The sequence below is a fragment of the Cyclopterus lumpus genome, chromosome 9 (genome assembly GCF_009769545.1).
Source record: "Cyclopterus lumpus isolate fCycLum1 chromosome 9, fCycLum1.pri, whole genome shotgun sequence".
Taxonomy (NCBI): Eukaryota; Metazoa; Chordata; class Actinopteri; order Perciformes; family Cyclopteridae; genus Cyclopterus; species Cyclopterus lumpus.
Window position 1 is genome coordinate 21,947,424 of NC_046974.1, and position 26,600 is coordinate 21,974,023.

The 26,600-nt window shown below is 42.4% G+C and overlaps 7 protein-coding genes across 7 annotated transcripts; all 7 read right to left on the reverse strand.

Moving 5' to 3' along the window:
- Window positions 1-386: 386 nt before the first annotated feature.
- On the reverse strand, window positions 387-1,268 carry LOC117735966 (trace amine-associated receptor 2-like). Its single transcript, XM_034540915.1, has one exon. It carries the CDS (start codon window positions 1,266-1,268, stop codon window positions 387-389), a length of 882 nt encoding a protein of 293 aa, XP_034396806.1.
- Window positions 1,269-4,649: 3,381 nt separating this feature from the next.
- LOC117735968 (melatonin receptor type 1B-B-like) lies at window positions 4,650-5,658 on the reverse strand. The gene is made up of 2 exons (XM_034540916.1): window positions 5,599-5,658; window positions 4,650-5,549 (listed from the first exon to the last, which is right to left on the reverse strand). The coding sequence occupies exons 1-2, from the start codon at window positions 5,656-5,658 to the stop codon at window positions 4,650-4,652; spliced, it is 960 nt and encodes a 319-aa protein (XP_034396807.1).
- A 3,963-nt stretch (window positions 5,659-9,621) lies between these two features.
- Window positions 9,622-10,503, reverse strand: LOC117735969 (trace amine-associated receptor 2-like). The gene has a single exon (XM_034540917.1). The coding sequence runs from the start codon at window positions 10,501-10,503 to the stop codon at window positions 9,622-9,624; it is 882 nt and encodes a 293-aa protein (XP_034396808.1).
- A 3,379-nt stretch (window positions 10,504-13,882) lies between these two features.
- Window positions 13,883-14,891, reverse strand: LOC117735970 (melatonin receptor type 1B-B-like). Its single transcript, XM_034540918.1, has 2 exons — window positions 14,832-14,891; window positions 13,883-14,782 (listed from the first exon to the last, which is right to left on the reverse strand). Exons 1-2 carry the CDS (start codon window positions 14,889-14,891, stop codon window positions 13,883-13,885), a joined length of 960 nt encoding a protein of 319 aa, XP_034396809.1.
- A 1,732-nt stretch (window positions 14,892-16,623) lies between these two features.
- LOC117735971 (rhodopsin-like) lies at window positions 16,624-17,517 on the reverse strand. The gene has a single exon (XM_034540920.1). The coding sequence runs from the start codon at window positions 17,515-17,517 to the stop codon at window positions 16,624-16,626; it is 894 nt and encodes a 297-aa protein (XP_034396811.1).
- Window positions 17,518-20,543: 3,026 nt separating this feature from the next.
- LOC117735972 (trace amine-associated receptor 2-like) lies at window positions 20,544-21,425 on the reverse strand. Its single transcript, XM_034540921.1, has one exon. The coding sequence runs from the start codon at window positions 21,423-21,425 to the stop codon at window positions 20,544-20,546; it is 882 nt and encodes a 293-aa protein (XP_034396812.1).
- A 3,003-nt stretch (window positions 21,426-24,428) lies between these two features.
- Window positions 24,429-25,298, reverse strand: LOC117735973 (C5a anaphylatoxin chemotactic receptor 1-like). Its single transcript, XM_034540922.1, has one exon. The coding sequence runs from the start codon at window positions 25,296-25,298 to the stop codon at window positions 24,429-24,431; it is 870 nt and encodes a 289-aa protein (XP_034396813.1).
- Window positions 25,299-26,600: the final 1,302 nt, after the last annotated feature.

The window sequence follows — 26,600 nt, forward strand, 5'->3', positions numbered from 1 at the left end:
ACAAACTACAGAACAGCCCCTATACTATCAGCTAATTCAAATTAGCACGACTTTGATGGAGACATTGCAGAAAATAGTGTTTGCATTAAAAAAAATGTCGAACGTATGGGTGACTTTTATGGCTATATGGTTTCAATCTGAATTATTTAAACCAGAGACAGACACAGAGAGCAAAACAACAACAGCAACAACAACAAAGACAGTTGAAGTTGATTCGAATATCGTGCTGACTGATGCCTCGGGTGCTCCTTATTTCCCTAACTTGTTGGTTTCTTTCCTTTGGAACCGAGTCTAAAGAAAGGATTTATAGACAACAATTAGCCACATGCTGCAATACAATAATCTGTATATAGAAATGACCCAAACATGCTATAGTGGACTTTGCATTACCTCCTCCTGCAGCTCGGGCACACTCTGCCCCACACGGTCTTCACCAGGGCTTCCCTCAGAGCCGGACTCCCCCAGATGTACACGGACGGCGTGCACACCGCGTTGAAGCGAGCCATGATGCCAAACGGGTTGGTGGCCTGGTTCCTGAACGTAAGCCCTCTCCCCGTCAAGAATCTGATGATGATATTTAAGAAAGCGGGGCCCCACAATACCAAGAAGCTTATGACAACAAAAATAATAATTTTCAGCGACTCCTTCTTGCTCTCCCTCTCGGCGCTGGGAGGGTCTCTGGCGAGCTGGAATCTGGCGACCACGTACAGTTTGACGGTCATGACCACTTTGGTGAGCACCATGACTTGTAAGCTGACAGTGCCGAACACGCTCACCTGCAGTGCTTTGGAAAGTGGTACGAAATTTAAAATGATCGTCTGACTATAGACAAAAAGCCAACAAAAGACGTTTGCAGAGATAACCACCCGCTGGGTTATATAGTGCGTGTAGAAGAAGGGATGACAGACCGCGAAGTACCGGTCGAACTGCGCGAACAGAAATGTGATGACCTTCACCCCGAGGAGAGAAGGTAACAGGTTGAGGGTTCCGTTTCTGGGCGGGTACCCCTCCTGAACGTCGAACAGGCCGATATAATACACCGAGAGCCCGACCAGAGTGTCGCAAACGCTGGTGTTCAGCATGAAAATGAACCGGTTCTGGAGGCGGAGGGATCGGGTGGCCAAGATGGTGACGACTACGGGTCCGGCCACCAGGACGGCGGTCGTGGCAAACACGATCTGGAAGATGAAGACGAGATAATCCTCGGGACTGTCGAAGTTCACCGAGAGAGGAACTCCTCCAGAGTCTGTGATGTTGGGGAGGAGCATTGTTCCAAACGTGAGCTTTGAATTGAATGTCCTTTTATAGGTTGTGAAGCCACTTGAAGGCATGACCTTATCTCACTTTACATCTTAAACCTTTAAAAAAAAGACAGGCATTAAAGACCATTTTCTGGTTTCTTTTTTCTTCTTCTTTTTCTTTGTCAAATAAAACTCATAACAGTAGAGCCCACATTTATTTTTTCATTTCACTTTTTCCATTTGATTGTTCGGGACACAATGAAATAAAATATAATAAAATAAGGCAGATTTTGATTCGGAGGACGGAGGAGAGACACATAAGTATTCAGATAATGGTTCATATAAAACATGGACAAAATGTATAACATTATTAGCCTGTCACTGAGCCACTCAATTCTCGATTCGATTTGAATAAAATAAAAAGCTATCCTAATATATCCACAAATATAACTTGAAAAGGCAAACACCTACTTCTGATTAAAATATAAAATAAGCTTTATTAATAATGAATACATAAACCTGGTAATGAATTTTAAACCAATTTGATTTAATCATAATGCATAAACCTGTTTATAGTGTATTTAAAACACATTATAGGTTCATTAGTATATGACAAAAATGTCATTCTGGTTTCATTTATGTTTGACGAGCAAATACATTTCAAGGTTATTATGTGTGTGTGGTGGACATGTATCATATTGTTGTGTTTTAGATGTAACTTGCTGACTCCTGAAAATATAGAGACAGCTCATCTTGACCTATAGTCTAAAGGAAGGGGGGGGGGCATCTGAGGTGAAAGAGCTCTGTCCATTCAACTGAATATTAAGTATCTGTTCAATAATTGCTTAAAGACATTTAAATGTTTCTGTAAAAAAGATGGAAAAGTTTCATTTCCACAATATGTGTTTATGTTGAACAGCGTCCAAATGGATGGATATGTTATTTCCAATTAAAATACATGAATCCTAAATATTAGGCATACGTATTTCTTTATGTCATCCTTTTAAGTTTCGGGCCACTTTCCAAAGCACTTAGACACGGCACTGCCGCAGAGAGCTGCATGTGAACCCCAATGCAAACAGACTTTTGACCTCGCGCCGTATTGCCAGGCCGATTGACACGAGGTCATTGTGGACAGCTCCTGGTGCTGAAGTTGGGTCGAATATCAGACAAAATAAAGCGTACAAGTTCGTTTGAATAAAAACGTGGAAACAATTTAAAGGTTCAACTTAATTTTCTGCAGGACCTCTGCACGCGGCTGGTGTTAAAGGGGGGAAACCACAACATTAGGCTAGTTTTATAAACCTAATTAACTTAGTTGTGTGCTTATATGTTGCATATTACCAAATTAATCTATCTTAAGAAGTTGCCACGAAACAAACCCATGGACCGAAACACCTGAAGAGAGCACCGCAGAGCATATTTGTCCCAAGGTCGATCTCCTAGTCCCTGCATGCTAAAACTAACACACGGACTATTTCCAAGAAGAGGCCTTTAGATTAAACCTCGACCAGTCTGATCTAATGGTGTAGGTCCTATCGCAAGGAGGAACATTTATTATTAATGTGTAGATAATTATCATTATTTTGTATTATTGTTATTATTTAGTGCAACATGTATGTCTCCTGCACACAAATCATTAACATACAGCATTTAAATATAGCCATACAATGATGCTATAAACAAACAAATGAGATGTTACATTTTTTTAACTGAATCTGTATCAACCGTTTGCGACCTGCAACTCGTTGTTAACGTTTCCGACAACAAAGACTTATCACGTGTTCTTCTAGAGACACATTTCATGTTGTAAATGAGTTTAACGTATTTTTAGGAAATATAGTTGGCAAAAAAAGGACAAAAACCACTAGCAGCAGAACATTTTAATAAATATAATTGAAATAGCCGCCGTGGAAAAATAGGCCCGTATTGCTGCCGTTCAGTTCATTCGTTTGTCTTTCACAATACTCATCTGCTTTACGTTTAACGGGTCATTGAACGCCTCATGTGTTAAAGGTTTCAAACGCAGTTGTGTTCACATCATCTGAGGAGATGCAGCAACTGAAATGAGTCCAAACTCAACAACAAGAACATATACCAGACTGTCACCAGCACCGGCAACTTCACACACGGGAAGGCATGCTTGTAAGCAACACAAGCGAGTGCTCCCGATCCAGTATCAGCACATGCGGTCGCGACGCACCTGGAACATTATGATCCAGATGAGCTTTAGGGAAGCGGAAGTTAAACGCTCGAGACTTAATCACGTGCTGAGCATGTTATTTCAGAAGGTTCATATTTTCATTTACTCCACGTGAACCTGCCTGAGGGGAAGAGGAGGGTCCGGTGTCTTTAAACATTGTCATGTTGCTCAAATGTCCCTTTTCCGCTGTCGCAATTGTTGGTTAAAACAAAATTCCCTTGTGTTATATTATGGTATCCTGAATTTGAGAACTATTACCGCAAACGCGGTCGTGCATTATTAAACAGCAAATGTGTGTGTGTGTGTGTGTGTGTGTGGGGGGGGGGGGGGGTTAATTGTAATGTAATTAGAGATGGGTGCATATTGTTATTCTTTACATTCCTTCTGCCTAATGTTCTAAAAAAAAAGAGTTGGACCCAGCTCAAATTAAAATTCTCCTTTTATTTCTACCCAATCAGAGTATAACAAGTACATTTAAACACCACATATGAAACGTTAAAGGCAGCAGCACACCAGGAAAAACCCAAACCAGAACAGAATGCACTTTATATAGAACACATACACGTTAAAAGCCCCAAACTACACAACTTGGCACTGTGTTTTAAAGTAGGACTTCTTGCAATTCAGCACCACAGCAGCGTGGACAGCGACACAGATAGTGGGAAACCATCATGGAAGCATCAGGGGAAATCAGTCATTCAGCTTATGCTTTTTAGCTGCAGTACACCGAGTTCTTCACTTTTAATGTGTATCAGGACAGATATCACCTGGAAAGAAACTCTGCCTGTATACATCCCCTCACGCATCATCAGAGCAAACTCCAATAAAAACAATAATAGTGTATATATATAATTTTACACTTCATTTGACATCTTTAATATAATTATTTCCAATGTTAGTCCTTACGCCTTCTCAGACCACAGCTTACTTGCACATGTGGACAGATGTGCCATGAGTACCTCGTAAGATCCAGGAGGAAGCAGAGATCCAAATGATTCAAAGAGGATTAAGGATATAGAGAGGGGGGGGGGCAACATAAACACAGTGCATTACTGCTAGTGAGGCCTCGGGGTCTTGTTTATTTCACTGTCTTATGGTGTCTCCTTTTCCGTGAAAGGAGCCGGCTCTAAAAACAAATTTGATTTAGATAATTTTTTTAAGAACATTTTCTAATAAGAAAACAGATAAATAGCACCCCCCACATATTACCTCCTCCTGCACCTCGGGCACACTCTGCCCCACACGGTCTTCACCAGGGCTTCCCTCAGAGCCGGACTCCCCCAGATGTACACGGACGGCGTGCACACCGCGTTGAAGCGAGCCATGATGGCAAACAGGTTGGTGGCCTGGTTCCTGAACGTAACCCCTCTCCCCTTCGCGAATATGATGATGATATTTAAGAAAGAGGGGCACCACAACACCAAGAAGCTTATGACAACGAAAATAATAATTCTCAGCGACTCCTTCTTGCTCTCCCTCTCGGCGCTGGGAGGGTCTCTGGCGAGCTGGAATCTGGCGACCACGTACAGTTTGACGGTCATGACCACTTTGGTGAGCACGATCAGCTGGAAGAGGACGATGCTGATCACGTACATCTGTATCGCTTTGGAGAGCGGCAGCAGGTTCCTGGCGACCAGGTGGGCACCGTTGTAGACCCAGCAGTAGATGTTGACGCCGATCACGAACTGCCTCGTCACGAAGCGACCGTAGACGTACGGGTGGCACACGGCCAGGTACCGGTCGAACTGCGCGAACATGAACGTCAGTATGTTGACCCCGAGAAGTGAGGTCAGGATGTTATACGTTCCGTTTCTGTACGGGTACCCCTCCTGAACGTCGAACAGGCCGAGATAATACACGGAGAACCCGACCAGAGTGTCGCACACGCTGGTGTTCAGCATGAAAATGAACCGGTTCTGGAGGCGGAGGGCTCGGGTGGCCAAGATGGTGACGACTACGGGTCCGGCCACCAGGACGGCGGTCGTGGCGAACACGATCTGGAAGATGAAGACGAGATAATCCTCGGGACTGTCGAAGTTCACTGAGAGAGGAACTCCTCCTCCTCCTCCTACTGTCACAGAGTCGGTGGTGTTGGGGAGCATCGTCTAAATGCGCAACACGTGGCTTTAAGCGCGTGACTTTATGCGGGAGGACCTGCATCGCCGTGAAAGTCACCAGCATGGATCTCGGGTCTCCTGAGATGCTGCGACCCATGATGTCATTTTTGACATCAACACTTGAAATGATGAAGGTACTTGCAAATAACAAGGGAGTACAACATGTGAACCGTGCTTTGATGTTTCGTTTTTACCTCTTTTCATTAAGATTGCATTCAAGTTTTTATTTTTAGAAAATGTACAAAAGCACAGTTGCTTATTGAGGATCAAAAAGATTGTAACTGATAAGCTATTTTGCAAAAATACTACTATAAGCACAAAGGCAGAATCAGAGGAGAAAGTAGATGCATTGACGGTCACAAAACGTTGTTCATGCATTAGTGGCAGCAATGAAAAAACAAAATGGTTTCATCTTTGATTTTTTTATATGGCATTCAATTATGTTTTGTATCTGATTCTATATTATTGTAGGTGTATGTGAATAATGTACAAACAGGTCAGTATGATTCTTTGACATTTGATCTGGAAAAGTGGAGCACAAAATATTTCAAACAAGTCATGAAGTATTAGATTTCTGTTTTAGTTGAACTCTCAGATGTTTTTCTTTGTTCATATACTTTCGACAGATTCTGATATTCAAAATGTATGTAACAGATACATCACAAGAGGCTTTACTGTGCTAAACCTTCTGCAGCATGTTGCGTTTTCTTCCCCAAGTTTACAATTACTGTATATTCCGGTTACATTTTCAGTTCCAGAAAAAAAGGGACATGCATATCATAATGGAATAAAGATATTTAATCACAATTTCTCACATTATTTTTGGTAACGATGTTTTGCAACACGCCTTTGACGTTCCAGTCTGTCACTAAAAGAACCATGATGAAAACCGCTGCATTATCAGTGCTCATTGTATTCTTTTTTTAAAGACATCTCAGTAATTAATAACAATTAGAGATGGGTGCATATTGTTATTCTTTACATTCCTTCTGCCTAATGTTCTAAAAAAAAAGAGTTGGACCCAGCTCAAATTAAAATTCTCCTTTTATTTCTACCCAATCAGAGTATAACAAGTACATTTAAACACCACATATGAAACGTTAAAGGCAGCAGCACACCAGGAAAAACCCCAAACCAGAACAGAATGCACTTTATATAGAACACATACACGTTAAAAGCCCCAAACTACACAACTTGGCACTCTACTGTGTTTTAAAGTAGGACTTCTTGCAATCCAGCACCAGCAGCGTGGACAGCGACATAGATAGTGGGAAACCATAATGGAAGCATCAGGGGAAATCAGTCATTCAGCTTATGCTTTTTAGCTGCAGTACACCGAGTTCTTCACTTTTAATGTGTATCTGGACAGATATCACCTGGAAAGAAACTCTGCCTGTATACATCCCCTCACGCATCATCAGAGCAAACTCCAATAAAAACAATAATAGTGTATATATATAATTTTTTTTGCTTAACAATAGGTCCTCATCTCGACGCTTTGTCATGAATACGCACTTCTCATATATAGGTCATAATCTACCCCGTAATGTTAAGATAATGTAATCAATATTTCCTCCACCTTTTCTGACTTCAGCCCACCGATTCTTCAACTTCATATCGTCTTCCCTGCTTATCGAGTACACCGTTAATGCCAAACATGACGCTGTAAATCTGTAATAACATATATTTTGAACCTGGTCATCACATGTGTTTGTGGGATATCTAATGTCTTAAAATATAGCGCTGGACTTTAAACTATATTTCAAACAAGAGCTGTTTGATTTTAATGTTCTTTGTCACGTATTAGATTTCAGCCGGCCGCGAGGATCACGTGTCAATCATTCAATTCATTGTTTACTGTCATGTGGTAATTCACTTGTGTGTGTGGGTGTGTGTGTGTGGGTGTGTGTGTGTGCGTGTGCGTGTGTGTGTATATCATGATCATAATTATAAGTATATATATTATGCTGAACATAACCGTAACAAAATAGTTATGGAGGCAGCCTCTCTTCTCACGAAGAGCTCAAATTGATAGAAAGTAGTTTTTCTTTCGATTTTTGGCAAAATTTCATTGCACCATATACGCACACTGGCGAGCTGATGCAGCCACACTACACAACCGTATGCTGGCCTCCGCCAAGATGTGAAACCAAAAAAAGAAAGAAACAAAATAGTTATTTCTAGACTGTCAACGCACACAGGCGGAAGAACACTCTGCTCGTGACCGAAATGAGCAACCTGACCTGCGACAATAAGTTGTCCTGGTCCGTTGGTTTTTTGGCACATACCTGTCTGTCTGAAGTTTGTATATTCTCACTGCGTCACGTGTTTATGTAAACTGCGTAGTCCAAACGGATGGACATTGTACATCAATCTTAAATACTAGGCCTGCATATATACTTTGAATCTGCTATCGTGACCTTGGCGCAAAGATGCTCTGCTGCATGCTCTCTTCTGAATGTCTGTCTTGGGTTCGCTTCGTGGCAACTTCTTAAGACACATTCATTTGGTAATATGCAACATATTCGGAGTTAATTAGGTTCATATAACAAGAAAAGGCCTTCAGATTAAACCCCGACCAGTCTGATCTAATGTTGTTTTTTCCTCCAGATAAGTAAAATCAACCTTTACATTGTCGTCCCCCCCCCCCCCCCCCCCCCACACACATGCAGAAACATTGGGCTTTTGTTGGGCTTTTACACAGCTGAATATAAAACAAACAGTGTTTATAACTGAAACAAACAAACCACTTTTTACACATCTGAATAGAGTGCCACATAGAAGTGCATTAATAGTTCATGGAAGCATCCTCCTATAAATTCTTCTCTTGAAGTTTAGAATAAAGGGATGTTGTTGTTTTTTTAATCAGAGACGTCATTAAACACAAAGACATAACCAATTAAAACATGTTAATACTAAAATAATAAAACTAATGGACAACAAAGTATGTGTTATTCTGATGTCCCAATGACACACAATAGGATGGTATATAACCTCGTCATCATGTGTGTTTGTGGGACGTTTATTTAAAAATATATATATATATATATATATATATATATATATATATATATTATTACCGCCTGCACGCTTTTAAAAATGTTTTTCAAACAAGTTACGTTTTTATTCAAACGAGCACGCTTTATTTGGTCTGTTCTTCGACCCACCTTCAGCACCAAGAGCTGTCCACAAGGACTTCGTGTCAATCGGACTGGCATCTATACGGCGCGAGGCCAAAAGTATGATGCCGTCATCACGTTAAACGGTATCGGTGACTGTGGTAATACAGTCTGTTTGCATTGGGGTTCACGTGCCGTATCTAAGTTATGAACAGTGCTTCAACAACTTTTAGTCACTGGAGCTTCACAGCTGCTTCCTTTTGCCGCATGCCCGTCACCGGCAGGCCACGAGCCAACTCCCCGCTGCGCATGGCAACTAGCGAGAGAAAAGAATGGCGGCTAGTCGTTACAGTATAGGGCTCGTTTAACCACCTCCTCGCATCCATCAGGGCCCCTGCACACGGCAGTGCACACACAGTGTTTTCTTGGCTGCCATCTAAGACCACCAGATAATTATAGCAAATTATGTCAATGTAGTTCAAATGGAAACTGAATCCTTATTTCTAATTAATCTTTCATGTCTGGCGTTTCCTTTTTTCTTCTTTAAATTTGAATACAAACTACAGAACAGCCCCTATACTATCAGCTAATTCAAATTAGCACGACTTTGATGGAGACATTGCAGAAAATAGTGTTTGCATTAAAAAAAATGTCGAACGTATGGGTGACTTTTATGGCTATATGGTTTCAATCTGAATTATTTAAACCAGAGACAGACACAGAGAGCAAAACAACAACAGCAACAACAACAAAGACAGTTGAAGTTGATTCGAATATCGTGCTGACTGATGCCTCGGGTGCTCCTTATTTCCCTAACTTGTTGGTTTCTTTCCTTTGGAACCGAGTCTAAAGAAAGGATTTATAGACAACAATTAGCCACATGCTGCAATACAATAATCTGTATATAGAAATGACCCAAACATGCTATAGTGGACTTTGCATTACCTCCTCCTGCAGCTCGGGCACACTCTGCCCCACACGGTCTTCACCAGGGCTTCCCTCAGAGCCGGACTCCCCCAGATGTACACGGACGGCGTGCACACCGCGTTGAAGCGAGCCATGATGCCAAACGGGTTGGTGGCCTGGTTCCTGAACGTAAGCCCTCTCCCCGTCAAGAATCTGATGATGATATTTAAGAAAGCGGGGCCCCACAATACCAAGAAGCTTATGACAACAAAAATAATAATTTTCAGCGACTCCTTCTTGCTCTCCCTCTCGGCGCTGGGAGGGTCTCTGGCGAGCTGGAATCTGGCGACCACGTACAGTTTGACGGTCATGACCACTTTGGTGAGCACCATGACTTGTAAGCTGACAGTGCCGAACACGCTCACCTGCAGTGCTTTGGAAAGTGGTACGAAATTTAAAATGATCGTCTGACTATAGACAAAAAGCCAACAAAAGACGTTTGCAGAGATAACCACCCGCTGGGTTATATAGTGCGTGTAGAAGAAGGGATGACAGACCGCGAAGTACCGGTCGAACTGCGCGAACAGAAATGTGATGACCTTCACCCCGAGGAGAGAAGGTAACAGGTTGAGGGTTCCGTTTCTGGGCGGGTACCCCTCCTGAACGTCGAACAGGCCGATATAATACACCGAGAGCCCGACCAGAGTGTCGCACACGCTGGTGTTCAGCATGAAAATGAACCGGTTCTGGAGGCGGAGGGATCGGGTGGCCAAGATGGTGACGACTACGGGTCCGGCCACCAGGACGGCGGTCGTGGCAAACACGATCTGGAAGATGAAGACGAGATAATCCTCGGGACTGTCGAAGTTCACCGAGAGAGGAACTCCTCCAGAGTCTGTGATGTTGGGGAGGAGCATTGTTCCAAACGTGAGCTTTGAATTGAATGTCCTTTTATAGGTTGTGAAGCCACTTGAAGGCATGACCTTATCTCACTTTACATCTTAAACCTTTAAAAAAAAGACAGGCATTAAAGACCATTTTCTGGTTTCTTTTTTCTTCTTCTTTTTCTTTGTCAAATAAAACTCATAACAGTAGAGCCCACATTTATTTTTTCATTTCACTTTTTCCATTTGATTGTTCGGGACACAATGAAATAAAATATAATAAAATAAGGCAGATTTTGATTCGGAGGACGGAGGAGAGACACATAAGTATTCAGATAATGGTTCATATAAAACATGGACAAAATGTATAACATTATTAGCCTGTCACTGAGCCACTCAATTCTCGATTCGATTTGAATAAAATAAAAAGCTATCCTAATATATCCACAAATATAACTTGAAAAGGCAAACACCTACTTCTGATTAAAATATAAAATAAGCTTTATTAATAATGAATACATAAACCTGGTAATGAATTTTAAACCAATTTGATTTAATCATAATGCATAAACCTGTTTATAGTGTATTTAAAACACATTATAGGTTCATTAGTATATGACAAAAATGTCATTCTGGTTTCATTTATGTTTGACGAGCAAATACATTTCAAGGTTATTATGTGTGTGTGGTGGACATGTATCATATTGTTGTGTTTTAGATGTAACTTGCTGACTCCTGAAAATATAGAGACAGCTCATCTTGACCTATAGTCTAAAGGAAGGGGGGGGGGGCATCTGAGGTGAAAGAGCTCTGTCCATTCAACTGAATATTAAGTATCTGTTCAATAATTGCTTAAAGACATTTAAATGTTTCTGTAAAAAAGATGGAAAAGTTTCATTTCCACAATATGTGTTTATGTTGAACAGCGTCCAAATGGATGGATATGTTATTTCCAATTAAAATACATGAATCCTAAATATTAGGCATACGTATTTCTTTATGTCATCCTTTTAAGTTTCGGGCCACTTTCCAAAGCACTTAGACACGGCACTGCCGCAGAGAGCTGCATGTGAACCCCAATGCAAACAGACTTTTGACCTCGCGCCGTATTGCCAGGCCGATTGACACGAGGTCATTGTGGACAGCTCCTGGTGCTGAAGTTGGGTCGAATATCAGACAAAATAAAGCGTACAAGTTCGTTTGAATAAAAACGTGGAAACAATTTAAAGGTTCAACTTAATTTTCTGCAGGACCTCTGCACGCGGCTGGTGTTAAAGGGGGGAAACCACAACATTAGGCTAGTTTTATAAACCTAATTAACTTAGTTGTGTGCTTATATGTTGCATATTACCAAATTAATCTATCTTAAGAAGTTGCCACGAAACAAACCCATGGACCGAAACACCTGAAGAGAGCACCGCAGAGCATATTTGTCCCAAGGTCGATCTCCTAGTCCCTGCATGCTAAAACTAACACACGGACTATTTCCAAGAAGAGGCCTTTAGATTAAACCTCGACCAGTCTGATCTAATGGTGTAGGTCCTATCGCAAGGAGGAACATTTATTATTAATGTGTAGATAATTATCATTATTTTGTATTATTGTTATTATTTAGTGCAACATGTATGTCTCCTGCACACAAATCATTAACATACAGCATTTAAATATAGCCATACAATGATGCTATAAACAAACAAATGAGATGTTACATTTTTTTAACTGAATCTGTATCAACCGTTTGCGACCTGCAACTCGTTGTTAACGTTTCCGACAACAAAGACTTATCACGTGTTCTTCTAGAGACACATTTCATGTTGTAAATGAGTTTAACGTATTTTTAGGAAATATAGTTGGCAAAAAAAGGACAAAAACCACTAGCAGCAGAACATTTTAATAAATATAATTGAAATAGCCGCCGTGGAAAAATAGGCCCGTATTGCTGCCGTTCAGTTCATTCGTTTGTCTTTCACAATACTCATCTGCTTTACGTTTAACGGGTCATTGAACGCCTCATGTGTTAAAGGTTTCAAACGCAGTTGTGTTCACATCATCTGAGGAGATGCAGCAACTGAAATGAGTCCAAACTCAACAACAAGAACATATACCAGACTGTCACCAGCACCGGCAACTTCACACACGGGAAGGCATGCTTGTAAGCAACACAAGCGAGTGCTCCCGATCCAGTATCAGCACATGCGGTCGCGACGCACCTGGAACATTATGATCCAGATGAGCTTTAGGGAAGCGGAAGTTAAACGCTCGAGACTTAATCACGTGCTGAGCATGTTATTTCAGAAGGTTCATATTTTCATTTACTCCACGTGAACCTGCCTGAGGGGAAGAGGAGGGTCCGGTGTCTTTAAACATTGTCATGTTGCTCAAATGTCCCTTTTCCGCTGTCGCAATTGTTGGTTAAAACAAAATTCCCTTGTGTTATATTATGGTATCCTGAATTTGAGAACTATTACCGCAAACGCGGTCGTGCATTATTAAACAGCAAATGTGTGTGTGTGTGTGTGTGTGTGTGTGGGGGGGGGGGTTAATTGTAATGTAATTAGAGATGGGTGCATATTGTTATTCTTTACATTCCTTCTGCCTAATGTTCTAAAAAAAAAGAGTTGGACCCAGCTCAAATTAAAATTCTCCTTTTATTTCTACCCAATCAGAGTATAACAAGTACATTTAAACACCACATATGAAACGTTAAAGGCAGCAGCACACCAGGAAAAACCCAAACCAGAACAGAATGCACTTTATATAGAACACATACACGTTAAAAGCCCCAAACTACACAACTTGGCACTGTGTTTTAAAGTAGGACTTCTTGCAATTCAGCACCACAGCAGCGTGGACAGCGACACAGATAGTGGGAAACCATCATGGAAGCATCAGGGGAAATCAGTCATTCAGCTTATGCTTTTTAGCTGCAGTACACCGAGTTCTTCACTTTTAATGTGTATCAGGACAGATATCACCTGGAAAGAAACTCTGCCTGTATACATCCCCTCACGCATCATCAGAGCAAACTCCAATAAAAACAATAATAGTGTATATATATAATTTTACACTTCATTTGACATCTTTAATATAATTATTTCCAATGTTAGTCCTTACGCCTTCTCAGACCACAGCTTACTTGCACATGTGGACAGATGTGCCATGAGTACCTCGTAAGATCCAGGAGGAAGCAGAGATCCAAATGATTCAAAGAGGATTAAGGATATAGAGAGGGGGGGGGCAACATAAACACAGTGCATTACTGCTAGTGAGGCCTCGGGGTCTTGTTTATTTCACTGTCTTATGGTGTCTCCTTTTCCGTGAAAGGAGCCGGCTCTAAAAACAAATTTGATTTAGATAATTTTTTTAAGAACATTTTCTAATAAGAAAACAGATAAATAGCACCCCCCACATATTACCTCCTCCTGCACCTCGGGCACACTCTGCCCCACACGGTCTTCACCAGGGCTTCCCTCAGAGCCGGACTCCCCCAGATGTACACGGACGGCGTGCACACCGCGTTGAAGCGAGCCATGATGGCAAACAGGTTGGTGGCCTGGTTCCTGAACGTAACCCCTCTCCCCTTCGCGAATATGATGATGATATTTAAGAAAGAGGGGCACCACAACACCAAGAAGCTTATGACAACGAAAATAATAATTCTCAGCGACTCCTTCTTGCTCTCCCTCTCGGCGCTGGGAGGGTCTCTGGCGAGCTGGAATCTGGCGACCACGTACAGTTTGACGGTCATGACCACTTTGGTGAGCACGATCAGCTGGAAGAGGACGATGCTGATCACGTACATCTGTATCGCTTTGGAGAGCGGCAGCAGGTTCCTGGCGACCAGGTGGGCACCGTTGTAGACCCAGCAGTAGATGTTGACGCCGATCACGAACTGCCTCGTCACGAAGCGACCGTAGACGTACGGGTGGCACACGGCCAGGTACCGGTCGAACTGCGCGAACATGAACGTCAGTATGTTGACCCCGAGAAGTGAGGTCAGGATGTTATACGTTCCGTTTCTGTACGGGTACCCCTCCTGAACGTCGAACAGGCCGAGATAATACACGGAGAACCCGACCAGAGTGTCGCACACGCTGGTGTTCAGCATGAAAATGAACCGGTTCTGGAGGCGGAGGGCTCGGGTGGCCAAGATGGTGACGACTACGGGTCCGGCCACCAGGACGGCGGTCGTGGCGAACACGATCTGGAAGATGAAGACGAGATAATCCTCGGGACTGTCGAAGTTCACTGAGAGAGGAACTCCTCCTCCTCCTCCTACTGTCACAGAGTCGGTGGTGTTGGGGAGCATCGTCTAAATGCGCAACACGTGGCTTTAAGCGCGTGACTTTATGCGGGAGGACCTGCATCGCCGTGAAAGTCACCAGCATGGATCTCGGGTCTCCTGAGATGCTGCGACCCATGATGTCATTTTTGACATCAACACTTGAAATGATGAAGGTACTTGCAAATAACAAGGGAGTACAACATGTGAACCGTGCTTTGATGTTTCGTTTTTACCTCTTTTCATTAAGATTGCATTCAAGTTTTTATTTTTAGAAAATGTACAAAAGCACAGTTGCTTATTGAGGATCAAAAAGATTGTAACTGATAAGCTATTTTGCAAAAATACTACTATAAGCACAAAGGCAGAATCAGAGGAGAAAGTAGATGCATTGACGGTCACAATACGTTGTTCATGCATTAGTGGCAGCAATGAAAAAACAAAATGGTTTCATCTTTGATTTTTTTATATGGCATTCAATTATGCTTTGTATCTGATTCTATATTCTTGTAGGTGTATGTGAATAATGTACAAACAGGTCAGTATGATTCTTTGACATTTGATCTGGGAAAGTGGAGCACAAAATATTTCAAACAAGTCATGAAGTATTAGATTTCTGTTTTAGTTGAACTCTCAGATGTTTTTCTTTGTTCATATACTTTCGACAGATTCTGATATTCAAAATGTATGTAACAGATACATCACAAGAGGCTTTACTGTGCTAAACCTTCTGCAGCATGTTGCGTTTTCTTCCCCAAGTTTACAATTACTGTATATTCCGGTTACATTTTCTGTTCCAGAAAAAAAAGGACATGCATATCATAATGGAATAAAGATATTTAATCACAATTTCTCACATTATTTTTGGTAACGATGTTTTGCAACACGCCTGTGACGTTCCAGTCTGTCACTAAAAGAACCATGATGAAAACCGCTGCATTATCAGTGCTCATTGTATTCTTTTTTTAAAGACATCTCAGTAATTAATAACAATTAGAGATGGGTGCATATTGTTATTCTTTACATTCCTTTTGCCTAATGTTCTAAAAAAAAAGAGTTGGACCCAGCTCAAATTAAAATTCTCCTTTTATTTCTACCCAATCAGAGTATAACAAGTACATTTAAACACCACATATGAAACGTTAAAGGCAGCAGCACACCAGGAAAAACCCCAAACCAGAACAGAATGCACTTTATATAGAACACATACACGTTAAAAGCCCCAAACTACACAACTTGGCACTGTGTTTTAAAGTAGGACTTCTTGCAATTCAGCACCACAGCAGCGTGGACAGCGACACAGATAGTGGGAAACCATCATGGAAGCATCAGGGGAAATCAGTCATTCAGCTTATGCTTTTTAGCTGCAGTACACCGAGTTCTTCACTTTTAATGTGTATCTGGACAGATATCACCTGGAAAGAAACTCTGCCTGTATACATCCCCTCACGCATCATCAGAGCAAACTCCAATAAAAACAATAATAGTGTATATATATAATTTTCCACTTCATTTGACATCTTTAATATAATTATTTCCAATGTTAGTCCTTACGCCTTCTCAGACCACAGCTTACTTGCACATGTGGACAGATGTGCCATGAGTACCTCGTAAGATCCAGGAGGAAGCAGAGATCCAAATGATTCAAAGAGGATTAAGGATATAGAGAGAGGGGGGGGGGGGGGGGGGGGGGGGGGCAACATAAACACAGTGCATTACCGCTAGTGAGGCCTCGGGGTCTTGTTTATTTCACTGTCTTATGGTGTCTCCTTTTCCGTGAAAGGTACCGGCTCTAAAGACTAATTTGATTTAGATAATTTTTTTAAGAACATTTTATAATAAGAAAAAAGATAAATACCACCCCCCACATATTACCTCCTCCTGCACCTCGGGCACACTCTGCCCCACACGGTCTTCACCAGGGCTTCCCTCAGAGCCGGACTCCCCCAGATGTACACGGACGGCGTGCACACCGCGTTGAAGCGAGCCATGATGGCAAACAGGTTGGTGGCCTGGTTCCTGAACGTTACCCCTCTCCCCGTCGCGAATCTGATGATGATATTTAAGAAAGAGGGGCACCACAACACCAAGAAGCTTATGACAACGAAAATAATAATTCTCAGCGACTCCTTCTTGCTCTCCCTCTCGGCGCTGGGAGGGTCTCTGGCGAGCTGGAATCTGGCGACCACGTACAGTTTGACGGTCATGACCACTTTGGTGAGCACGATCAGCTGGAAGAGGACGATGCTGATCACGTACATCTGTATCGCTGTGGAGAGCGGCAGCAGGTTCCTGGCGACCAGGTGGGCACCGATGTAGACCCAGCAGTAGATGTTGACGCCGATCACGAACTGCCTCGTCACGAAGCGACCGTAGACGTACGGGTGGCACACGGCCAGGTACCGATCGAACTGCGCGAACATGAATGTCAGTATGTTGACCCCGAGAAACGAGGGCAGGATGTTATACGTCCCGTTTCTGGGCGGGTACTCCTCCTGAACGTCGAACAGGCCGAGATAATACACGGAGAGCCCGACCAGAGTGTCGCACACGCTGGTGTTCAGCATGAAAATGAACCGGTTCTGGAGGCGGAGGGCTGGGGTGGCCAAGATGGTGACGACTACGGGTCCGGCCACCAGGACGGCGGTCGTGGCGAACACGATCTGGAAGATGAAGACGAGATAATCCTCGGGACGTTCGAAGTTCACCGAGAGAGGAACTCCTCCTCCTCCTGCTGTCACAGAGTCGGTGGTGTTGGGCAGCATCGTCTAAATGAGCAACACGTGACTTTATGCGGGAGGACCTGCATCGCCGTGAAAGTCACCAGCATGGATCTCGGGTCTCCTGAGATGCTGCGACCCATGATCTCATTTTTTTCTTGTTCTCCTTTTTACATGCAGCCAGTTTAAGGCTGATGCTGCTCGCACACATGGTGTCAGAAGGCAACAACATTTAACATATGTGGCCAATGTGTATTTTTACTGAACATAACCACGTTTAGTTTAGTTTGTTTGGCCTAAATCTAACCAAATTTTATAATAATAATAATAATAATAACAACTATAATAATAATATGGTGATGATGATGATAGTAATAATAATAATAATATGAACCACAATAAAAATAATTCCAATAAAATAATTAGATAATAAGAAGATAATAAGTCCACAAAACACGACCTGACTGGATTTGCTTAACAATAGGTCCTCATCTCGACGCTTTGTCATGAATACGCACTTCTCATATATAGGCCATAATCTACCCCGTAATGTTAAGATAATATAATATTTCCTCCACCTTTTCTGACTTCAGCCCACCGATTCTTCAACTTCATATCGTCTTCCCTGCTTATCGAGTACACCGTTAATGCCACACATGACGCTGTAAATCTGTAATAACATATATTTTGAACCTGGTCATCACATGTGTTTGTGGGATATCTAATGTCTTAAAATATAGCGCTGGACTTTAAACTATATTTCAAACAAGAGCTGTTTGATTTTAATGTTCTTTGTCGCGTATTAGATTTCAGCCGGCCGCGAGGATCACGTGTCAATCATTAAATTCATTGTTTACTGTCATGTGGTAATTCACCTGTGTGTGTGTGTGTGTGTGTGTGTGTGTGTGTGTGTGTGCGTGTGTGTGTGTATATCATGATCATAATTATAAGTATTTATATTATGCTGAACATAACCGTAACAAAATAGTTATGGAGGCAGCCTCTCTTCTCACGAAGAGCTCAAATTGATAGAAAGTAGTTTTTCTTTCGATTTTTGGCAAAATTTCATTGCACCATATACGCACACTGGCGAGCTGATGCAGCCACACTACACAACCGTATGCTGGCCTCCGCCAAGATGTGAAACCAAAAAAAGAAAGAAACAAAATAGTCCTTTCTAGACTGTCAACGCACACAGGCGGAAGAACACTCTGCTCGTGACCGAAATGAGCAACCTGACCTGCGACAATAAGTTGTCCTGGTCCGTTGGTTTTTTGGCACATACCTGTCTGTCTGAAGTTTGTATATTCTCACTGCGTCACGTGTTTATGTAAACTGCGTAGTCCAAACGGATGGACATTGTACATCAATCTTAAATACTAGGCCTGCATATATACTTTGAATCTGCTATCGTGACCTTGGCGCAAAGATGCTCTGCTGCATGCTCTCTTCTGAATGTCTGTCTTGGGTTCGCTTCGTGGCAACTTCTTAAGACACATTCATTTGGTAATATGCAACATATTCGGAGTTAATTAGGTTCATATAACAAGAAAAGGCCTTCAGATTAAACCCCGACCAGTCTGATCTAATGTTGTTTTTTCCTCCAGATAAGTAAAATCAACCTTTACATTGTCGTCCCCCCCCCCCCCCCCCCCCCCCCCCCACACACATGCAGAAACATTGGGCTTTTGTTGGGCTTTTACACAGCTGAATATAAAACAAACAGTGTTTATAACTGAAACAAACAAACCACTTTTTACACATCTGAATAGAGTGCCACATAGAAGTGCATTAATAGTTCATGGAAGCATCCTCCTATAAATTCTTCTCTTGAAGTTTAGAATAAAGGGATGTTGTTGTTTTTTTAATCAGAGACGTCATTAAACACAAAGACATAACCAATTAAAACATGTTAATACTAAAATAATAAAACTAATGGACAACAAAGTATGTGTTATTCTGATGTCCCAATGACACACAATAGGATGGTATATAACCTCGTCATCATGTGTGTTTGTGTGTCGTTTATTTAAAAATATATATATATATATATATATATATATATATATATATATATATATATATTATTACCGCCTGCACGCTTTTAAAAATGTTTTTCAAACAAGTTACGTTTTTATTCAAACGAGCACGCTTTATTTGGTCTGTTCTTCGACCCACCTTCAGCACCAAGAGCTGTCCACAAGGACTTCGTGTCAATCGGACTGGCATCTATACGGCGCGAGGCCAAAAGTATGATGCCGTCATCACGTTAAACGGTATCGGTGACTGTGGTAATACAGTCTGTTTGCATTGGGGTTCACGTGCCGTATCTAAGTTATGAACAGTGCTTCAACAACTTTTAGTCACTGGAGCTTCACAGCTGCTTCCTTTTGCCGCATGCCCGTCACCGGCAGGCCACGAGCCAACTCCCCGCTGCGCATGGCAACTAGCGAGAGAAAAGAATGGCGGCTAGTCGTTACAGTATAGGGCTCGTTTAACCACCTCCTCGCATCCATCAGGGCCCCTGCACACGGCAGTGCACACACAGTGTTTTCTTGGCTGCCATCTAAGACCACCATATAATTATAGCAAATTATGTCAATGTAGTTCAAATGGAAACTGAATCCTTATTTCTAATTAATCTTTCATGTCTGGCGTTTCCTTTTTTCTTCTTTAAATTTGAATACAAACTACAGAACAGCCCCTATACTATCAGCTAATTCAAATTAGCACGACTTTGATGGAGACATTGCAGAAAATAGTGTTTGCATTAAAAAAAATGTCGAACGTATGGGTGACTTTTATGGCTATATGGTTTCAATCTGAATTATTTAAACCAGAGACAGACACAGAGAGCAAAACAACAACAGCAACAACAACAAAGACAGTTGAAGTTGATTCGAATATCGTGCTGACTGATGCCTCGGGTGCTCCTTATTTCCCTAACTTGTTGGTTTCTTTCCTTTGGAACCGAGTCTAAAGAAAGGATTTATAGACAACAATTAGCCACATGCTGCAATACAATAATCTGTATATAGAAATGACCCAAACATGCTATAGTGGACTTTGCATTACCTCCTCCTGCAGCTCGGGCACACTCTGCCCCACACGGTCTTCACCAGGGCTTCCCTCAGAGCCGGACTCCCCCAGATGTACACGGACGGCGTGCACACCGCGTTGAAGCGAGCCATGATGCCAAACGGGTTGGTGGCCTGGTTCCTGAACGTAAGCCCTCTCCCCGTCAAGAATCTGATGATGATATTTAAGAAAGCGGGGCCCCACAATACCAAGAAGCTTATGACAACAAAAATAATAATTTTCAGCGACTCCTTCTTGCTCTCCCTCTCGGCGCTGGGAGGGTCTCTGGCGAGCTGGAATCTGGCGACCACGTACAGTTTGACGGTCATGACCACTTTGGTGAGCACCATGACTTGTAAGCTGACAGTGCCGAACACGCTCACCTGCAGTGCTTTGGAAAGTGGTACGAAATTTAAAATGATCGTCTGACTATAGACAAAAAGCCAACAAAAGACGTTTGCAGAGATAACCACCCGCTGGGTTATATAGTGCGTGTAGAAGAAGGGATGACAGACCGCGAAGTACCGGTCGAACTGCGCGAACAGAAATGTGATGACCTTCACCCCGAGGAGAGAAGGTAACAGGTTGAGGGTTCCGTTTCTGGGCGGGTACCCCTCCTGAACGTCGAACAGGCCGATATAATACACCGAGAGCCCGACCAGAGTGTCGCAAACGCTGGTGTTCAGCATGAAAATGAACCGGTTCTGGAGGCGGAGGGATCGGGTGGCCAAGATGGTGACGACTACGGGTCCGGCCACCAGGACGGCGGTCGTGGCAAACACGATCTGGAAGATGAAGACGAGATAATCCTCGGGACTGTCGAAGTTCACCGAGAGAGGAACTCCTCCAGAGTCTGTGATGTTGGGGAGGAGCATTGTTCCAAACGTGAGCTTTGAATTGAATGTCCTTTTATAGGTTGTGAAGCCACTTGAAGGCATGACCTTATCTCACTTTACATCTTAAACCTTTAAAAAAAAGACAGGCATTAAAGACCATTTTCTGGTTTCTTTTTTCTTCTTCTTTTTCTTTGTCAAATAAAACTCATAACAGTAGAGCCCACATTTATTTTTTCATTTCACTTTTTCCATTTGATTGTTCGGGACACAATGAAATAAAATATAATAAAATAAGGCAGATTTTGATTCGGAGGACGGAGGAGAGACACATAAGTATTCAGATAATGGTTCATATAAAACATGGACAAAATGTATAACATTATTAGCCTGTCACTGAGCCACTCAATTCTCGATTCGATTTGAATAAAATAAAAAGCTATCCTAATATATCCACAAATATAACTTGAAAAGGCAAACACCTACTTCTGATTAAAATATAAAATAAGCTTTATTAATAATGAATACATAAACCTGGTAATGAATTTTAAACCAATTTGATTTAATCATAATGCATAAACCTGTTTATAGTGTATTTAAAACACATTATAGGTTCATTAGTATATGACAAAAATGTCATTCTGGTTTCATTTATGTTTGACGAGCAAATACATTTCAAGGTTATTATGTGTGTGTGGTGGACATGTATCATATTGTTGTGTTTTAGATGTAACTTGCTGACTCCTGAAAATATAGAGACAGCTCATCTTGACCTATAGTCTAAAGGAAGGGGGGGGGCATCTGAGGTGAAAGAGCTCTGTCCATTCAACTGAATATTAAGTATCTGTTCAATAATTGCTTAAAGACATTTAAATGTTTCTGTAAAAAAGATGGAAAAGTTTCATTTCCACAATATGTGTTTATGTTGAACAGCGTCCAAATGGATGGATATGTTATTTCCAATTAAAATACATGAATCCTAAATATTAGGCATACGTATTTCTTTATGTCATCCTTTTAAGTTTCGGGCCACTTTCCAAAGCACTTAGACACGGCACTGCCGCAGAGAGCTGCATGTGAACCCCAATGCAAACAGACTTTTGACCTCGCGCCGTATTGCCAGGCCGATTGACACGAGGTCATTGTGGACAGCTCCTGGTGCTGAAGTTGGGTCGAATATCAGACAAAATAAAGCGTACAAGTTCGTTTGAATAAAAACGTGGAAACAATTTAAAGGTTCAACTTAATTTTCTGCAGGACCTCTGCACGCGGCTGGTGTTAAAGGGGGGAAACCACAACATTAGGCTAGTTTTATAAACCTAATTAACTTAGTTGTGTGCTTATATGTTGCATATTACCAAATTAATCTATCTTAAGAAGTTGCCACGAAACAAACCCATGGACCGAAACACCTGAAGAGAGCACCGCAGAGCATATTTGTCCCAAGGTCGATCTCCTAGTCCCTGCATGATAAAACTAACACACGGACTATTTCCAAGAAGAGGCCTTTAGATTAAACCTCGACCAGTCTGATCTAATGGTGTAGGTCCTATCGCAAGGAGGAACATTTATTATTAATGTGTAGATAATTATCATTATTTTGTATTATTGTTATTATTTAGTGCAACATGTATGTCTCCTGCACACAAATCATTAACATACAGCATTTAAATATAGCCATACAATGATGCTATAAACAAACAAATGAGATGTTACATTTTTTTAACTGAATCTGTATCAACCGTTTGCGACCTGCAACTCGTTGTTAACGTTTCCGACAACAAAGACTTATCACGTGTTCTTCTAGAGACACATTTCATGTTGTAAATGAGTTTAACGTATTTTTAGGAAATATAGTTGGCAAAAAAAGGACAAAAACCACTAGCAGCAGAACATTTTAATAAATATAATTGAAATAGCCGCCGTGGAAAAATAGGCCCGTATTGCTGCCGTTCAGTTCATTCGTTTGTCTTTCACAATACTCATCTGCTTTACGTTTAACGGGTCATTGAACGCCTCATGTGTTAAAGGTTTCAAACGCAGTTGTGTTCACATCATCTGAGGAGATGCAGCAACTGAAATGAGTCCAAACTCAACAACAAGAACATATACCAGACTGTCACCAGCACCGGCAACTTCACACACGGGAAGGCATGCTTGTAAGCAACACAAGCGAGTGCTCCCGATCCAGGATCAGCACATGCGGTCGCGACGCACCTGGAACATTATGATCCAGCTGAACTTTAGGGAAGCGGAAGTTAAACGCTCGAGACTTAATCACGTGCTGAGCATGTTATTTCAGAAGGTTCATATTTTCATTTACTCCACGTGAACCTGCCTGAGGGGAAGAGGAGGGTCCGGTGTCTTTAAACATTGTCATGTTGCTCAAATGTCCCTTTTCCGCTGTGGCAATTGTTGGTTAAAACAAAATTCCCTTGTGTTATATTATGGTATCCTGAATTTGAGAACTATTACCGCAAACGCGGTCGTGCATTATTAAACAGCAAATGTGTGGGGGTGTTAATTGTAATGTAAATAGTCAAATCTGAACTGCGGGCCTGTACTTCCAAATGTTTATTTCAACAGTGTTTCACCTGTCATGGAAAACTGCGTGAACAAAGACCAGCTTTAAAGAAAAAGTGAGACTTAAATGACATAACAATGAAGACGAGTTTTCCCGAACATCCAATACACACACAATCCAAAACATTATCCAAAGTTTAATTTTAAGCGTTTATTAATACAAAATGTTAGTAATAAATTAACTTAACCCCAAACTGTCATGGATTAATTACCTCAAGATACGCGGCACACCCAACCCCCCAAAACACACCAACACCGGTGATTTCACCGGCACTCTCCGGTGGCTGCTTCATTGTTATTTTTTCGTCACTCCACCAAAGTGAAAGACAATTCTGAAAGAAGAGATAGACAGGGTGTGAGCGGGGTGGAGACAAAGACATGTACGGTTATTGTCTTACATAATCGAATTGGACAAAACACGTGTAATAAACACGTAACGCGCGTAATAAACAGACCCGACTCTCACATCGCCCTCCGGCAGCAGGGACACACCCTCCGCCACACGGTCCTCCACATGGCCTCGCGCAGCGCCGGGCTGCCCCAGACGTACACCGCCGGGGTCACGAGCGCGTTCAGGCGCGCCATGCTGGCGAACAGATTGGTGGCCTCGTTTCTAAACCTCAGGCCTTTCCGTGTCAGCTGCCTCACAATTATGTTGATGAAGGACGGACACCACAGGGCCAGGAAGCAGATGACCACGAACACGATGATGCGCAGCGACTCCCTCTTGTTGTCGGGCTCCGCGCTCGGCGACTCCCGTGCCACGTGGCTCCTGGCGATGATGTACAGCTTGATCGTCATCAACACCTTGACGAGGACGATGATCTGCAAGGTCATCACGCCGAACGCGTTGATCTGCGCCGCCTTCGAGATAGGCACCATGTTCTGCACGGTGAGGATGGAGTAGGTGTAGAGCCAGCAGAACGCGCAGGTCCCGATGACGACGGCCCGCGTCACGTAGCGGTTGTAGAAGAACGGGTGGCACACGGCGAAGTAGCGGTCGAACTGCGCGAAGAGGAAGGTCAGCAAGTTGACGCCGAGGAACGAGGGCAGGATGTAGTACGTCCCGTTTCTGGACGGGTAGCCCTCCTGGACGTCGAAGACGCCGAGGTAGTAGACCGAGAAGCCGGTCAGCGTGTCGCTGACGCTCGTGTTGAGCATGAATATGAATCGGTTCTGGCCCCGCAGGGAGCGCGTGCAGGAGATGCCGACAACCACCGAGCCGGCGACCAGCACGGCGGTCGTGGCGAACAGGATGTGGAAGGAGAAGATGAGGTAGTCCTCCAAAGAGTCGAAGTCCACCGACAGAGGGATGGTGGCGTTGGGCGGCATCGTGGCGCTCCGGCAGGAGACGAGGGCGGCCTGTCGCTTTTATAGATGAGTGGTGCTCCGGATTGAGGCGTCTTTCTCACTAAAGGGCAGACGCATGTCAAGACATATACGGGATGAATAAATAAGGCCTCATCACAACAATACCCACGGGTGTTTTGGTAATGGTAACCCCCCAATCACCTCGGTCACTTGTCTCCACAACACTCTCTTTCAGTGATTAGGTGCATGACATGAAAAGTAATTTAATCTGGAGTTGTTATCACTTTTGTTAGATGCCTCCACTTTTCCCAATACAAATGTAATACAAGTTTTTAAAATGTTATTAACTAATGAGCTCTGTTGGTCGACACAATCCATCCAAAGTAAAGGTGTTGTTTCATTCATAAAGACAACAATAACTTGCTTTATACCAGCATGAATACAACAATAAACTGTATTGTCTTTTAATGCAAGTGTACAGTCATCTGCTTGACTACGTTAACGTCTGTCGGCTTGTAAATCATTAAACCATTCGAGCTTTGAGAACTTTTAACCGACAATATCGGACCAGAGTCGATGCGTGTTTCAACCACTAGAGGGAGCTATGATAACGTGTTTTTCAGTGTAAGGCCAAAAAAGCCCCTCATAATGGACTTGAAGTTGAATGCTTCCGATTGAAGTTTACACCATCAGCTATTGAGCTCCACGCGATGGAGATGCATTCATCTTGAACACAAAACGTACATTTGACAAAATCACAGTAACACAACAAGTCTGCAGCAAAGACACTTTTCATTTGTCGAGTATGTGTTTAGTTCACACAGGTATGCAAAACCACGTGGTTATTTCATATAGTATATTTATTTGTCAAATTACAGGAAAATGTGCTATGTCGTGATGTCCTTATTGATATATAAAATGATTTCTATCGTCATTTTGGTCCTATCACTTAACAGTCTATGCCAAAAGCATCAGATTTGCATTTCCCGTTCTCACAGTATTCACAATTAAACCACATCAACAGTGATTATTGTGCTAACATGATGGATATCGATACATTTAACTCATCACGGCTTTGTCTACTCCACTAGTTAGTTTGATGCCCCAAATATACCGGCCCAGCACCATGGCAGGTCATGAAATAGTCACAACATGTAATCTATTGGTTTTACATCATATTGTTTTGTGACGCCCATGAGCCCATGATGAGGCCATGATGAGGCCATGATGAGGCCATGATGAGGCCATGCGTTTTATTGTGGTTTTGTTGCCCAAACCTAGGTTAACTAATAACTCTAATCCTAAAAAAGACGGTTTATAGAT